The sequence below is a fragment of the Olea europaea genome, chromosome 5, assembly GCF_002742605.1.
Source record: "Olea europaea var. sylvestris chromosome 5, O_europaea_v1, whole genome shotgun sequence".
NCBI lineage: Eukaryota > Viridiplantae > Streptophyta > Magnoliopsida > Lamiales > Oleaceae > Olea > Olea europaea.
The window spans coordinates 11,469,394-11,486,709 of record NC_036241.1 but is presented as its reverse complement, the minus strand read 5'-3'; the positions used below and the strand labels follow the sequence as shown (position 1 = coordinate 11,486,709).

At 33.6% G+C, this 17,316-nt stretch overlaps 1 protein-coding gene across 1 annotated transcript; it reads left to right on the top strand.

Annotated features, from left to right (window-relative positions):
* Positions 1 to 1,422: 1,422 nt before the first annotated feature.
* On the top strand, positions 1,423 to 2,485 carry LOC111394642 (zinc finger protein ZAT10-like). The gene has a single exon (XM_023020554.1). It carries the CDS (start codon positions 1,543 to 1,545, stop codon positions 2,359 to 2,361), a length of 819 nt encoding a protein of 272 aa, XP_022876322.1. The 5' UTR covers positions 1,423 to 1,542; the 3' UTR covers positions 2,362 to 2,485.
* Positions 2,486 to 17,316: the final 14,831 nt, after the last annotated feature.

Below are 17,316 nucleotides of genomic sequence, written 5' to 3'. Positions count from 1 at the left end.
CATAAATGATGCTAGATTGTATTATTCTCCAAGATAACTTTATAATTCAAAAAGTTTTCAATGTACACACCAACATTCATCATACACCTCACTTCAAGCCTTCCACACCCACCGCCCCATCTAACCCAAATCTCATCCAGTGAAAGATAAAAGTATTGAATGACTAGACTAGATACACCACTTGAATCGAAAAGTTTCATGTTAGTCTCGAATTGGTCAAAATTTAAATATTTAAAAAAATCGTTCAAATAAGATAATAAATTGATTGGTTCAAATTTGAAATCTAAAATAGCATCGGATTCACTGTGAAATGACTTGTTCTATGTCAATTTTTTTTTTTTTTTTTAAATTTGAATTTTTTTTTTACTATCGGATGATTTCCGATTAAATCATTTGAGTTTTGAATTTCACATATTACATGTCAAATTTTTAAACATTTAATAAAAATAATTCTATTTTGCTTGATTTGAATGAGTTGTGGAGAACTCATCCTGTTTTGACTGGCCACTTATTCTATATGATAACTATGAATTTGTAGATAATTCTGGCATCTAAACAAATGCTAAATTTTAAAGCACGGCGCCGCCTGAAAATTTTCCATTTTGAATTTTCTATGATGTCTCCAAGGCAATTGAATCAATTTTTACAGAGAAATTAAACTACTAGTCAATGGTGTAAAATTCATTGCATGTCACTATTCCATTAATTGGATCACATATTTAAAAAATAAAAAACTCTAGAAACCTCTAGTAAATATTTAGTTCCCATTGTAGGTAACAAGTTATTCATCTAACACAATTTGATATTGTCTACTAAACAAGTGGTTAAATTGTGTAATTTACAATAAACGACATTATAATTTCCAAAAAAAAAATTAATATCAAATCATCTTTAAACCCTTGTTTGAGCCCTATTTTTGTCATAAAAATATATATTTTTAAATAATTTATTAATGTGTAATATATGGTTAAAAATAAGAAAAAATTTCGATTTGCATGTAATATTATTTTATGGAAAAATATATGATTGAAATAATGTCAAAATATTGTTTAATTTTTAATTTTTTTTTTAAAGAATGAGACTCAACGGGGGCCAAGTATAATCTTGCCTGACAATAAACTCAAAAGCATGAACCACTTCCATAAAAAGAATATGCGCTATTTTGGTTCTGACTTGGAAAAGTCATCGTAAGATTAGGCAAGTAATCACACTTATTGACTCCATTCACCCCACCCCTCTCCACCCCACTGCCCTACTACTCTCTATAATCTTTATCCTTTTTTTTTAATTAATTATAATTCACACGGGAGAAGAGTTGTTATTTTTTAGTAATTAATTATTACCTGTACTGTACAACTCGTCCACCGCCATTCCCCACGCAACTGCCAACTCCCATACACCACACCATATATAAACTTCCCAAACCTTTCTTCACTCAATCAGTCTTCTACATCATATTACTCTTAAGCTTTCTCTTTCTATTAATTTTCACACACGCAAGAACACAGATTCTTGATTCCGGTGGGGAAATAGATACTGATTATGGCCCTTGAAGCTCTGAATTCGACGGCACCGGGACTTGGGTATGAAGATGCTGAGCGGAATCTTGATTCCTGGACAAAAAGAAAGCGCTCAAAGCGTGCCCGCAGTGAAAGTGAAAACCCACCAACAGATGAAGAATATTTGGCCCTCTGTCTCATCATGCTTGCTCGCAGCGGCGGAGACCGCGGTGGAGCCACCGCCAGTCCCTCGGATAATACAAGCAGTCCCTCTGACACAACGGCCATAGACGATATTAAGAAGCAAACAGAAAATTCTACACCGCCACCGCCACCACCATCGCCACCGACGACCCAGAACCAGTCATACAGCTGCAGCGTCTGTAACAAGGCTTTTCCCACGTACCAAGCACTCGGCGGACATAAAGCAAGCCACCGCAAGAACTCCACCGCCATCGCTCCGGACGATGGAAATCCTTCCACGTCGACATCCACCGCCAACGCCGCAAGCACCGCTTCTAATGTATCCGCTCTCAACCCAACAGGTAGACTTCATGAGTGCTCCGTCTGCCACAAGTCGTTTCCTACAGGCCAGGCTTTGGGTGGTCACAAGCGGCGCCACTACGAAGGTACCATCGGTGGAGGCGGCGGGAGCTCCAAAAGTGGCGTCACCACCTCCGACAGCGGTGTGGCCAGCCACGCCCCAAGGGACTTCGATCTGAATCTGCCAGCGACGCCAGAGTTCCAATTGGAGTTGACCGTTGACTTTGAGAAGAAAAGTCAATTTCTTGGTGACCAAGAAGTGGAGAGCCCTATGCCATCCAAGAAACCTCGTTTAACTTTATTTGATGATGGATTTTAAATTTTAATCACATTTATTGGATTAAATTTAGCTTGATTATGTGATTTTATGTAATTCATTAGGAAAATGTTTGGGGTAAAATTTGTTTATTCAGTAATTTAAATAAAATTGTTATTTTGAGAAATTTCTTGTTTTAGTTTGTTAAATTCATTTTTTTCATGTTGATGGTTTTATTTAGTTGTTTAATTTGTCTATTAATGTAAGACTGATTTACTAGCCTATAATTTACTCTTGAAAACATACTCTTCAGTCGTTGAATATTTTTAGGCCCTATTTGGAAGCGATTTTGAGAATTGATTTTTTGATCGTTAAGAAAAAATATGGGAGTCATCTGTAAGAGAAGAAGTCAAACTTTACGGTTGAAATAGTTAGATAACGATAAAAAATCAATTTTTTGAAGTGAAAAATCACTTCCAAACGGTCCCTTAATCTTTGTCTGCATTAGTAAAAACAAATTCAGTACTAACAATTTTATTTTTTTCCAAGGAAAAAATAAAATAAAATAAAAAATGAAAAGATTCTTATACATCCTTCATGGACATGTGACCTCTTATCAACAGTGGCAATTGTCGGCAACACATCGCATCTCCACTAGAGGCTGGATCAAATTGGACGGTGGGTGGGCGGCTAGGTGCAAGTAAAAGTGAAATATTTAATAAAATTGATTTTAGACCACACCTAAGATTTGTATTTCGAGTTAGCGATAAAAAAATAAACGTGTCTTATGTTTGGACAATATGTCTAATATTAGGTGTTATCGAAAAGTATCTATGAGTACTATGGCTCAAATTTGTTGGACATAATCTCGTAATCTCGAGTGAAAACAATACTTCCAGAGAATTCATTAGATTTAGGTCGATCATATAGGGACATACGGTTTCATCAGTGGACACAGTGCATCTGAACTTGTGGAAGAAGTTGATCATAGAAACATGTGGTAAGGACAAACATAAGCCAAGGGTTGATTAGGTCACTCACGCCACCAAACTACTTGTTATGAGGATGCTTAAACCTCTGGGGGAGAGTGGATGAGGATCTTTCGAGTGAAAGGGTTATTCTTGACATACCTTACTATTGTGCAAGTGCAATGAAATGAATCGTCCCTTCCTAAACAATTTGGGCAGTTGCTCTTGCATTAAATACTATTGAGCCCAAGGACAGTCCTCAATTGCTGATCGAGTCACGAACATAACTTCCAATAACCTGAAACAAATGTGTGGGGTGTTTTCCCTTATAGTCTCTACTATGCTTAAACCACTAAATTGATAAAATATATATGTGAGGCTATATGTTGGATATAATGAAAAGCTTACATGAATAATGGATGAATCTCATTTGTATAGGGTACATGGGGTGTAATCGTGTGAGGATTAGAACACCTATAAGATTTCAAGATGACCTTAGATTGGGCTTTTGGTGATCAAGAACTTCTATTGTGGTTATTGTAAGTATTATGCACTAGGTCCAATCAATTTTGGACATAAATACTTTTGATATATAATTAATACAATTTAATGGCAGATCTATTATTTAATTAATAGACAATTAAATAAATAATAGAGTTCGTAGATTCAAATCTTCGTAATTTGTTAATTATAAGGAGTTGTGATTGTGAGATACAAATTATATTTAATTGAATCTTAAATCATCCGTGGTCGTAAGTAATAACGAGATACGAATATCGTTATTACAGAGAGACCATCACGTGTGACATTTCTTACTTGTGAAATAAGTAGCTAATCTCACAAGATAAAGTGTGGTGGCACTTAAATAAATACGTTGATGTTTTGTTATAGAACAAAACATTGGAGACCCACCGAGAGATTCCACATGGATAACTATCTGAGTGTTAGTGGTTAATCTCTAATGTTTGGTAGTGGGATTGGTCCTTTGACTTGAGGTCGTCATAGTATCTTACATGAGGACGGTCATGCTTTGACGGTGCTGGATGTTGCTCTGCCAAGGGCCGCTAATATAACATCGTTCGGGGATGTCAAGAATCATATGAAGGTTGTGAATGACCAATAAAGAATTCGCCACTCTTAAATAGTATGAGATTATGATATGCGTTTCATTCAATTAAGTCGATAACGAAATCTTTGGCCAAGGTGTACTCATAAGTCGAAAGAAAATGAGTTTTCGACTTATATTGATTTAATAGTGGAGTGAGAGATATGATCGATATTCGAGATTGACACACTTCCATATCTCGTAATTGATCGGATCATATTGACGAAGAGATTATAATTTCATGGTAAACGAACGAGTTTGGTTTTGTCATATCACATGACATTCCCGGTCACATGTATTGCCCTGACACATTGCTAGATGTCAATTTGGGACGGCGAGTGTGAATTTGTGATAAATTAAAAGAGTATTTTAATTTATCAATTTTGATTAGATCAAATTAATATTTCACATTGTTAGATATCGTGATCGAGAACCTGATGGGTCGCACACAAAAGAGAATTAGAAAATTGCAATTTGTCAATTAATTAATTTAACAATCGTTGGATAAATTAATTAATTTGGTTGATTATTTATAGCCCGAATTAATTAATTGTATTAATTAATTCACGGATTGAATTTAATTAAATGGATTAATTAAATATTGGATCGGACCAGGTCAGGCCCGTTTTGGCTTATATAAATGCATGGCTCGGGTTTTCAATCCATAGAGTTTTTTCATAATTTCTTGATAGCACAAGCGGAGAAATCCTGGTAGCTGCAATCTGTTCTTTGTGTGGATCATCGTTGGAGACTGGACAATTGGACAACTGTGGGTAGCGAATTAAGATCATTGGTACAAAAAAAAAGTAAAGGGGTTTGTAGATCTAGAAAATGTATGACTTTTATCACAATTTCTATCTAAACACAAAGATGAATTTTGGTGGGAATCGAAAATTATTTTAATTTTCACTGCGCATGTTAAGTAGATTCCCAATAGTGGTATCAGAGTCTACCTTGTGTTTGTTAGGAATTGATTTACATATTAATGAAATCAAAAGTTGATTTCATTATGTTTTTCTTGGATCTAACAATTTAGAAATTTTGATTTTGAAAGGAAATATAAATTTGGAAATCTGATTCAAAATTTGATTTAAATGAAAAATGATTTTTTGATCGGAATAAGAAAAAAAATTGTTTTGGGCAACGGCTGTTGGAACCGAAGTAGGGATCTAGCGCGGCCGCTAACGTGGCGGCCGCGTTCCAACCAATCAGCAGCGACGTTGGGCGCCGCTGCCGCGTCCCAGCCAATTTCCAACGCCGCTGCTACAAAAACAGGAAGTCGCTGGGGGCGATTTCTTGTCGTGAAAGGGAAGGGACGGCGCCGGTTGCTGCCCCATGAAGCCAAGAGTAACGGGAGAAAAAAAAAATTGGGATCTAAGGTTTACGGCTCGTGGGGGAGATTTGGGACGGGGACCTCTTCTGCAATTTGTAAAGTTGGAGGCCCCTGTCTGCAATTACTTTCCAAGGGTCAATGTGTAAATATCAAATAGAGGGCCTTCCTGCAATTAGAGTAATTGAGGGGGCCTGTTTATAACTTGTAAATGGGTCAAAATTTCATATTTTCAAAATATGTTTTGAATTAAAATATAAAATGGTTTTAAAATTATATTTTAAATGGGTTTGACATATAACTTTAATTTTGACCCAAATTAAAATTTTATTTTAGTTTGGCGACTTTTATATTTTTGTTAAAATATGATTTTAACTTAAATATTAAATTTGACCCTAAATTGTATTTTATTTTATTTAGGAATGTTATCCTAGATTAAAATATTAATTCAATTAAAATTAGAAACTTAATTAAAATTTGATTTTAATTAATTATTCACCCCGAATATATTCTTGTAATTAGAATTGGATTCTAATTTCACATTTAATTAAAATTTGATTTAATTAAATTGTCTTGCCCTTGATTTTTTTGTTTTGTTTTTTTTTTTTTTTTTTGAGTTGGACTCTAATATATTGTTTAATTAAAGTTTGATTTTAGTTAAACAAGTTCTCTTGCCCTTGATTTTTTTTTTTTGTTTTTTTTTTTTTTTGTTTGAGTTGGACTCTAATATATTGTTTAATTAAAGTTTGATTTTAGTTAAACAAGTTCACCCTAAAATCTTGGAATTAGAGTTGGACTCTAATTTTGCTATTTAATTTTAATTAAATTCAACCGACTTAAGTTTTGAAATTAGGGTTGGACTCTAATTTGATATTTAATTAAAATTTGATTTTAATTAAAAAACCTCGCCCTATAATTGTGGAATTAGAGTTAGACTCTAATTCGGTATTTAATTAAAATTTGATTTTAATTAAATATGCCCGCTGATTAAATTAATTGATTAAAATGATTAATTAATTATTAAATTGCTCTGATCCATTTGTCTAAAATAGTTTAGATGACTTAATTGCTAGAAATTTGAAACATGTTTTCATATAATATTAGATATTATATAAGAATTCATTTATGTGATAAGTACATTATTAGTGGATGATTACGGATTCGACCATATGGATGTGTTGAATAGTTGATTTTTTAATCTTGTCATTTTGTGGGCCTGCGAGCTCTTAATCATTTTGGACCGGCGAGTCCGTTATTATTATTATTACCACGAACCTGCAAGTCCAATTTCATTTAGGCCTACGTGCAACTAGTATATGATACATGTTACAGTTGTACTAATTGAAGAAACAAGAAGAGGAGGAGCCATGGAGATGGTGCATTGATACTCATCAATGCAATGCCACCTAGGAATTGACCAACTAGCCTTCCTTATGGCTCGGAAAGACTAGATAGTAAAAGTTCATAATCGTCCACAATATTATTTTATATTATATATATGTTTATTTGCATGGTAGATGTATAATAAAATATATATGATTGTATTATCTTTGATGAAACCTTTGAATGCAAAATCCCTCCATACAATATTAAGTCACATTTATAATCGTCTTCCATCATTACAGTGAAAAGTCAGAGTCCCAAATCGTCTCAACTTATTGAGTACACTCAAGACTAGTCTATAAGGGATATGTTTGACACTATGAAATATTTGATATTTCTGAAAGACGGGTTTGACTTAACTAAAATTTATCTTTTATTTAGTACATTCAAGGAGATAAATTTTAGAGGCATGTTAAGTTAACACATAAGATGTGTGAAGATAAAGAATTGTTGGCTTAATAATCTGAGAGTTGTATGGAAATACAATTGATAATAGTATCTACCCAAATGTTATATTAAGGCTTATTGAGTACACTCCAGGTCTTAATATAATAGATATGATCTCAGCCCACTGGGAGTCAAGTATGGACTCCATAAATTTATGTAAGATGGTCATAAATTTTAGTTAAACAGTGGAAGCATAATTAATTTAATAAAAGTCCATGTTAAATTAATTGATGCACTTTATATATTATTCTTTTTCTTTTCATCATTTACATTTATATTGAATCTTGAGTAACGATATGTTTTGAATAACATACTGGATGCCAACAACCAAACTGAATTTTCTTGATTGGCACTGCAATTTGAGAATTGTTTTCAGACATGAGAAAATTGATTATGTCCTTAAGTAGTCCTTTCTAGAAACATCTGCTGATGACTCGGTCAAGAAAGAGGTAACTGCTATAATAAACACAGATGACAATAGTACTGCAACGTATGTGATACTTGCAACTATGTCACCTGAGTTACAGAAGCAACGTGAGAGTATAGATGCTAACATGCTAACACATGATTTTTCATTTCAAAGAGATGTATGATAATAATCATGTGTGGAAGGATATGAGACTTCCAAATAACTATAGCGATGCAAAGTGATAAAAGAATCTTCAGTCAATCCTCATGTACCGAAGATGATTGACATGAGAAGTGTCTCAATTGAGTTCAATCATTAACTATGAACTAAGTATTGACTTACCTCTGTAATCTCTGTCATCTAGTTATTCATACTAATTATGAATTATGATATGAATTAATTCGAATGCATACTCATTAAGTTGCTTAACATATTTAGGACTATTATGCTCAATAACAAAGTTAGAAGTGGGCAAGCCATTGATTCCTCTAAGGGTATTAAGAGGAAGTCTAAAGGGGCTTTGGGAAAGCACTCAATATGGTTAAGACAGTCTAAGCGAAGGGTAATACCAAATCTAATGACCTTTGGTTTCATTATAGAGTGAAAGGTCATTGGAAGGAATATTGCGTGGCTTACGTCTACTTCACGAATTTCTTAGGGATTTGATACGAGATGTAGATCTCATATTTATATAAATATGAAGAAACTAAATAGAACTAGACCACTGCAAGTGGGAGAAGTTAATCTACACGTTGAAGATGAGCAACAGTTGCTGCATTGCCTGTAGGAGCATACTTCTTGCTATTGCCTTTTGGTTTAGTATTGGAATTAGAGAAATGTCGTTTTGTACCTACCATAGTTGGAACATTAAAATGAATTTCATGTTTGGACATGAACTATTTTAATATTAAGAACAATTGTTGTTCTTGTTTATCTTGATAAAGATCCTAATGGCTATGGTAAATTACAAAACGACGTTTATATTCTTTAATACTAAAGATTCTATAATGAGTATAGAAATTATAAGGCATAAATGCGATAATCTAATTATTACCGAAATCTGGCATGACAGCTTTGTCATATAGATGAAATGCAATTCCAAAGTTATATAAAGGTGTATACTCGGGATTAATTAATTTTGACAAATACAAATTATGCATGTCTGGCACAATGACCAAATCTTCTTTTACTTGAAAAGAAGAAAAGTTAGCATAATTACCGGTCTAATGCATAGTGATGCATATGGACTCATATCAATTGATGTCAGGTAATGTTTCTCTTATTTCATCAATGATCATGTATACTTGATGAAACTCAAATATGAAACTCTTGAAAAGTTCAAGGGATTCAAACTAGAAGTAGAGAAACAAATAGGTAAAGATACCCTTACATTAAGATTCGATCAAGTAAGAGTATCTTAAAGATAAAATCTAAATTATCTAAGAGAGAATGAGATTCTCTTGCAATGGACTCCTCCACATACACTGCAGCATAGTGGTGAATCTAAAAGGATGAATCATTAACTATTAGATATAGTGCGATTGATAACAAGCCATGCAAATCTCCAAAAATCATTTTAGGGTCATGCACTGATTGCAGTGTGTAACACACTAAAACATGTCACATCTAAGTTGGTTAACAGAACTCCATACGAGTTATGGAAAGACAATAGTCTCAATTTATCTCATATAAAAGTTTTGGGCCATGACGCTTATTTGAAGCGCCTTAAATCAGATAAGTTTGAGATTAAATCTGATAAATAAATATTTGTGGGATATTCAAAGCAAATATTTGAATATAAATTCTATTATTGTGAAGAAAGTTTTCATCTCACGACATATCGTCTTCTTAGAGAAAATGTTTACTCTAGAAGAGGACAGTGAGAACAAAATAGAACATGAAAGAGTTCAAGAGTCCACAAATATAGTTAGCCAAGTAGATGAATCCGAATTTGATCCCATTCTGATATGAGACATACTTTTGATCAGGAAGTAGAGACTCCTGAGGACATAATAGTTCTATTTAAATCTAGTAGGATCATTCGACCTTGAAGAAGGTGCTAATCCACTATTACTAATCAGGTATTACTGATCCAGGATAATGAACCTGCTAGTTGCACCAAAATAAAGTCAAATGTTGACTTAAAAGAGACAGCAAGAAACCATGAAACTCAAGATGAACTCGACGTATGTGAACAAGATTTAGACCTTAGTTGAGCGTCCTGATGGAATAAAACCCATAAGTTTTTGTAAATAATTTACAAGGAAAAGGTATTTATGGATGAGAATATCCATTTATACAAAGTAAGGCTATAGCAAAGGTTTAGCGTTGACCTTGGTGAAACCTTTCTCCTGTAGCCTTATCGAAGTCCATTCGGGTTTTGCTTGCAATAGTTGCATACCGTGACTACAGGTTAAGAGAAGTCTCTTGGAGCTTAAATATTTGATTTGATGAAAAAGTCAAAGTGTTTAATTTTATCAAATTTGAGGAGGAATTGTGTGTTTACAAGAAGATAGTGAGAGCATTGTCGTATTTTTAATATTATAGAAAACGACATCTATATGTTTCAATCGTTGAAATAATGGTTGTTAAATGATTTATTCATGAATGATACGGGAGAAGTAACTTGATCTATAGAGGTAGATCTAGAAGATTGCTTAACTCATCCCAATTTACATAGACGAAATCTTGATAAGATTTCATATGGAGAAACTGGTTTACTCTTAAGCAGTATGTTGTAAAGATTCCAAACGTGAAACAACCGTTGATTCAATAGTAGAAACATAATACATGATTACCTCAGAAGTAGTAAAGAGTTGCAATGTGAATCATGATATTCATAAATGAACTTGGAGTAATTCCTAATAGTGTTGATCACATGCTATTGTATTGTGATAACAATAGAGCCATTGCGAAAGCATAGGAACTAAGGTTTCATCAATGATCCAAACATGGATTAAAGTGGTATAATCTCATCAGAGAGATATTACATAGAAATGACGTAAAAAGAAGAACAAATTTCCACATTTAACAATATTACAGATCCACTGACAAAGAGTTGTCGTAGCATAAATATGATCGTCATGTAGACTCTTATGATATTGGATACATAAGTAATTGGATCTAGTGCAAGCGATAGTTTGTAAGTATTATACCCTAGGTCCAATCAACCTTGGATATAAATACTTTTTATATATAATTAATACAATTTAATGGCAGATCTATTATTTAATTAATAGACAATTAAATAAATAATAGAGTCCGTAAATTCAAATCTTCGTAATTTGTTTTCACAAGGAGTTGTGATTGTGAGATACAAATTACATATAATTGAATCTTAAATCATCCGTGGTCGTAAGTAATAACGAGATACGAATATCGTTATTACACATAGACTATCACGTGTGTCATTTCTTACTTGTGAAGTAAGTAGCCGATCTCACAACTTAAAATGTGGTGACACTTAAGTGAACACGTGAATGTTTTGTTATTGAACAAAACATTGGAGACCCACCGAGAGATTCCACATGGATAACTACCTGAGTGTCAGTGGTTAATCTCTAATGTTCGGTAGTGGGATTGGTCTTTTGACTTGAGGACGTCATAGTATCTTATATGAGGACAGTCATGTTTTGACAGTGTTGGATGTTGCTCTGTCAAGGACCGCTAATACGACATCGTTCAGGAATGTCAAGAATCGTATGAAGGTTGTGAATGACCAATAGAGAATTCGTCACTCTTAGATAGTAGGAAATTATGATCTGCGTTTCATTCAATTAAGTCGATAACGAAATCCTTGGCCAAGGTGTACTTATAAGTCGAAAAGGAGTTTTCGACTTATATTGGTTTAATAGTGGAGTGAGAGATATGATCGATACTCGAAATTGACACACTTCCATATCTCGTAATTGATCGGATCATATTGATGAAGGGATTATAGTTTCACGGTAAACGAACGAGTTTGATTTTGTCATACCATATGACATTCCCCGTCACATGTATTGCCCTAACACATTGCTAGACGTCAATTTGGGACGGCGAATGTGAATTGGTGATGAATGTGAATTGGTGTTTTAATTTATCAATTTTGATTAGATCAAAATAATATTTCACGCCGTTAGGTATCGTGATTGGAAACTTGATGGGTCGCACACAAAAGAGAATTAGAAGACTGTAATTTGTCAATTATTTAATTTAACAATCGTTGGATAAATTAATTAATTGGGTTGGTTATTTATATGCCCGAATTAATTAATTGGATTAATTAATTTACGGACCGAATTTAATTAAATAGATTAATTAAATATTGGATCGGACCGGATCATGCCCGTTTAGCTTATATAAATACATGGCTAAGGTTTTTAATCCATAGAGTTTTTTCATAATTTCTTGCTAGCACAAAAGGAGAAAACCCTGGTAGCTGCAATTCGTTCTCTATGTGGATCACCGTTGAAGGCTGGATAATTGGACAGTTGTAGGTGGCGAATCAAGATCATTGGTACAAAGAAAAAGCAAAGGAGTTTGCAAATCTAGAAAATGTATGACTTTTATCACAATTTCTATCTAAATACAAAGATGAATCCTGGTGGGAATCGAAAATTATTTTAATTTTTGTTGCGCATGTTAAGTAGATTCCCAATAGTTATGATACAGAAGATGTAACATGCTAGATTTATTTGGGAAAGTTGTAACAAGACTCTGAGTGCATTTGTGATAAGAAGCTCAGAGTGCACAATCTTGGTGTAGGATAAAGATTGATAACCCCGCCCTTGTAGAGGTGTGAATAACACCTTGGAGGTAGGCTGAGGATTATTCATATAGTTACATTAATGGCATCCTAATCGTGGTTAGGGTGCCGTCAACATTAGTATGACAGATGTGCAAGTAAGGAGGAGGTTGGGAACCCACAGAATAATGGTGTCAAACAGAACGAACCTAACGTTGATCATTCCAAGATTATCCCGATAAAAGTGACATGTGATTCGGCCTAAAATTCAAATGGGCCCAAAAATATTTATAAAAAAAAAAAATTAATTAATTAATTAATTTTATTATTATTATTATTTTATTTAATTTTATTATTTATTTTTTTTAGTTTCTAAAAGACTGTCGGAGCCGCTGTTGTGGCCTATCTGCCTTCTTTAAAGAAAGAGGTTGTCACAACCTTCTTAGCCTACGGCCTTGCCTTGAAGGCTGTTGGTGTCTTGTTTGTTCCAATGTAAATTAAAGTTAAGAAAATGACCACATTAATAATTGCTAATAAATAAATGTTGGACTTCCTTCTTAGCAGGCTAGTTATTTCAGTCTTTGACTTAAGTGTTTTTAATTCTTTTTTTTTTTCCATTAAAGTCATTAATTGAAATTATTTTTTAACTAGTTAGTTTACTTGAATATGGAGAAAAAAATTTATTTTAGACAAAGCATCTAAAATTTTGGTCCTATCCGACCCTAAGACAGACACAAAAGTTTTCTAAATTGAGATTCGGTTCTTTGGCCCGTGCATATTTTTGCAGGCCGATTAGAGCTCAGCCCACTAACCAGCACGGTCGGTCCCATAATAGGATAGGGCCATTTTGATACCATTACCATAGGATCTAGGTAGATCAAAGGAGATATGTTATTGTTAATAATTAATACGAATAAATACTAAATCAATTACACAGTTAATGTCAAGACCCTTTCCACCAATTTCAAAACTCGTTTGAATCATTATTTTATGAAATTCACAACTTCCGACAATAAAATGTTAAAAGGTTCGAGTAGAGTAGTAAAAAATATTTATGAATGGCCACATATTATGGTTTTATTATGTTGAAGGTGTTCATAATATGAACTGATTCTTTGCTAAATTTTATTTTATTTTAAAATTGTTAGTAAGAAACTCATTCTCTTGTCGTAGTTCATCAAGTTTCTTCCCATATTTTCATCAAGTTCATCGATATATTGAGCTGTTAAGGGAAGATGTGTTATTTCAAGTAGTTGCCACTTATTACTTGTTCCCTAGAATATTGTCAAATCCTTACGCGCTCTTCAACTTTATACAAAATCTAGTAATTTGCAATAATTAATTGTAAAGTTCCTTCAAGGTTTCCGTGCTTTCACACCAAGTATTTCATTATTATAATCCCATAATTTCTTATTTTCTTGATTACCTACTGATGCTATCAAAATTTTGCACATGTTGATTCCCAAGCTTGAGGACAAAATAAGCACAATAATATCTTCGATACCTGAATCAAAGGCACTCATCACCCCTCTAATATCTAAGTTAGCGAGAAGGGAAAATATTAGCATAAGGCTATAAATTGAATGTAAAAGTATACCTGAATAATAATTCAAAGCTTTGTATTTATAGAGGTGGATAATACACTCCTAGTAGAATTAAGTAGTGTACACCCAGTAGGATAAGTAATTGAGTATTCTTATTTGATTAAAGAGTTGTGAAGTGTTTGAGAGTCTTTTCATACCTAGGAGTTGTAATTTAATTGGAATTGTGAAATAGAGTGTTTAATTGAGCATAAAACATTGGTGGTAGAGTCCTATTAAATTAATGACATAAGTGGTTTCGTTAATGGACTTGAATTACAACCCCGAAGAGCTTCAACCTTGACGATCAAATAAATGTAGGTCAGAATATATCGAGCTCACTCGTCGAGGAGTGATCCTCAGAATGCCGAAATTGGGAACATCTTGACAGAAATAAAGGAGAAAGGGATAGTAAGGGACACGATATGTCCAAAGGCTTCAAGCCCAAGGATGTTTTGACCTAGGGAGATAGTGACTTCGAGCTCGACTACATAAACTTGAGGACCTTCTAGCCCTGGGAGAGTGCTTAAGGTCATGATGACCTTGAGAATGAGATCGTGGATGGTCGGGTCATGCAAGAATTGTACACATCATAGGACCCCATGCATCTAAGTCATAAGCTCGTGTGTAATGTGGGAGTTTCTTGAATGAGATGCATAGATACATTGGGTTCAAAGATAGGCATACTCATGTCGAGTTAATAGAGAGCTCATAAATTTGGGATAGTAAGTTTTGACCATTTTAAAAATTTGACGGGAATGAGCTCGCTCTCGAGTTTTGTTAAAAATTTTGAAAAGAAGGATTGGACCCCAACCTTGTTTAAAATTTGAAAGAAAAGAGCTTGACCTCGAGTTTTGCAAAAGATTTTGATAGAAAAGCTGGACCTCGAGCTTGTTTAAAATTTGAAAGGAATGAGCATGCATCCCGACCTTGTTTAAAATTAAGAAAGGAGCTTGACCTCGAGCTTTGAATAAATTTTCTAAAGGAAGGGATGGACTCGGCCTTATTTAAAATTTGAAAGGAAAGAACTCGACATCGAGCTGTGTATAAATTTTGAAAGCAAGAGGTGGACCCGATCTTATTTGAAAAAAATGAGAGAGCTCAATGTTCGTTAAAACCCCGTAAGCGTACGGGTTCGTTGTAGAAGTAATAATTGTGATGAAAGAGTTATCGTCCCAGAGGGAATAAGGCCTAATTCCAGTGTATTCGATATAATTAAATTCGTGAGATTAATTAAAAGTTGACGTTTGTTTGAATAGTTAATTAAGTTCTATAACTAAAAAATTGCAAAATTTATTAGAATTTGTTTTAGAATTCAGATGAGTGAATGTATTGGATTTCCGACGCCACTGATCAACTTTTAGTTCTAATTATCGACCTATGACAATTATCTCAACTCATGCAATTGTGGCGATCGATAATTCCACATTTATTTATTATTCTTTTCCAAGATATAATAAACCTATGATTACCATGAAACGATCCTTTTCCTAGTTCGAATTCATATGGCAAACACGCATTGATGTATATGATTATCACACATGATCACACACGTTATAAATATTATTCCAAACATTCATTGTCTATGTGTTCCAATAACAGTGTTCTACTTACTGTGAGCTTTCCAACACTATGAATAAGCAAGTTATTATCCTAATGGTGCGCAAACATTAAAACAATATATATATATATATATATATAACACTATAAATGAGCAACTTATTGTCCTAATGGTGCGCAAACATTAAAACAATATAGATATGCATATTAAAGAAACCACAACGCAAGAATTAAAATAAAATCATAAAGTCTTGAATTAAAAACTAGGAGTCAAACAGTTTTGTCATCCATCCAATACAAAGATGTCTAGCCTAACATATTAATATATGAAAAACAGGAAAAATAAAGGAACGACATCACCCGAATCATTAGAGTATGAAAAGAATTTGAAATCCTCCACTTTATGCCTTCAATTCCGGATCCAAGTGATGAAGCCTTCTTCTTCAATGTATATCCCGCTCCCTTTTCCTCTTTGTCGGCTTCCAATATCATCAAAATTAGGTTCCCCGTATTTTTTTCGACTTTTGGTATAAATATCGTGTCAAGAATTGTAAACCAAGACTTTCCAAAACAAAATAAGGAAACAGAATTTTTTCGTCGGAAATGAACTATGCTTACGCATGGTACATTTTTGTGCGTACGCATAGTAGAATCAATTTAGATTCGGAAGTTAAATTTTCCAATCGTGCGTATGCACGACCTACAAGCCTATGCGTACGCACAATTCAACTATTTTAGGGGCCAATTTACAATTTGGTCCCTAAACTTTCTGAAGTGTGTGTTTTGGTCTTTTTCCAAAATTTGTAGTCCCATTAGTTTCTCTTCAACTCTAATTGACTCTTGGTGTTATCAACTCATCGTTCTTTGATCAAATTTAACTTTTGGATTATTGCATTCTAGTCTCCAAACTTTGCCTTGATGTAATTGAGTCGTTTTTCCTACTTATTTTCTTTATTCTCGTATCTTCAATTGATTGTAACCTACACACAATATATAAATAGGATTAAGCCATATTCCATCAAATACTCAATTTTAATGGCCTAAATAAGTGTATAAAATATACTTATCAAATACCCCCAAACTTGAACATTTATTTGCCCTCAAACAATTTATAGCCCGATCCAATTAAACTTTGGTTAGATCGTATGCTGTTAGTCTCAGGATTGGATAATTGTGTCATTACTTTGAAAAGTGTCCAAATTACACATTTGAAATTAATTTTCCCTTAATCAATGTGAAACTTAAAGTGTGTGTGTGTGAATATTCATGTAAACATCATAACGCTAATAACTGGTTTGATTCCCAACCTCCAGTAGTCAATTATTTCCTTTCCTCACTCGTAAAATACACACCCCCAAACTTATAATTTTTACTCACTTTTCCCGAGGTATGCACTAAGGTTGATTTTTAGCTAATTCTAATCCTTACCCTCTATCATTTGGATAGATCGTAACTAATATAGATTCCCATCTCGACTCATAAGGATTCTCCCTTCTTTTTTTTTTTTTTT

Coding starts and splice junctions, on each gene's coding strand:
- LOC111394642 (XM_023020554.1), top strand. CDS start 1,543: ATGGCCCTTGAAGCTCTGAATTCGACGGCACCGGGACTTGGGTATGAA.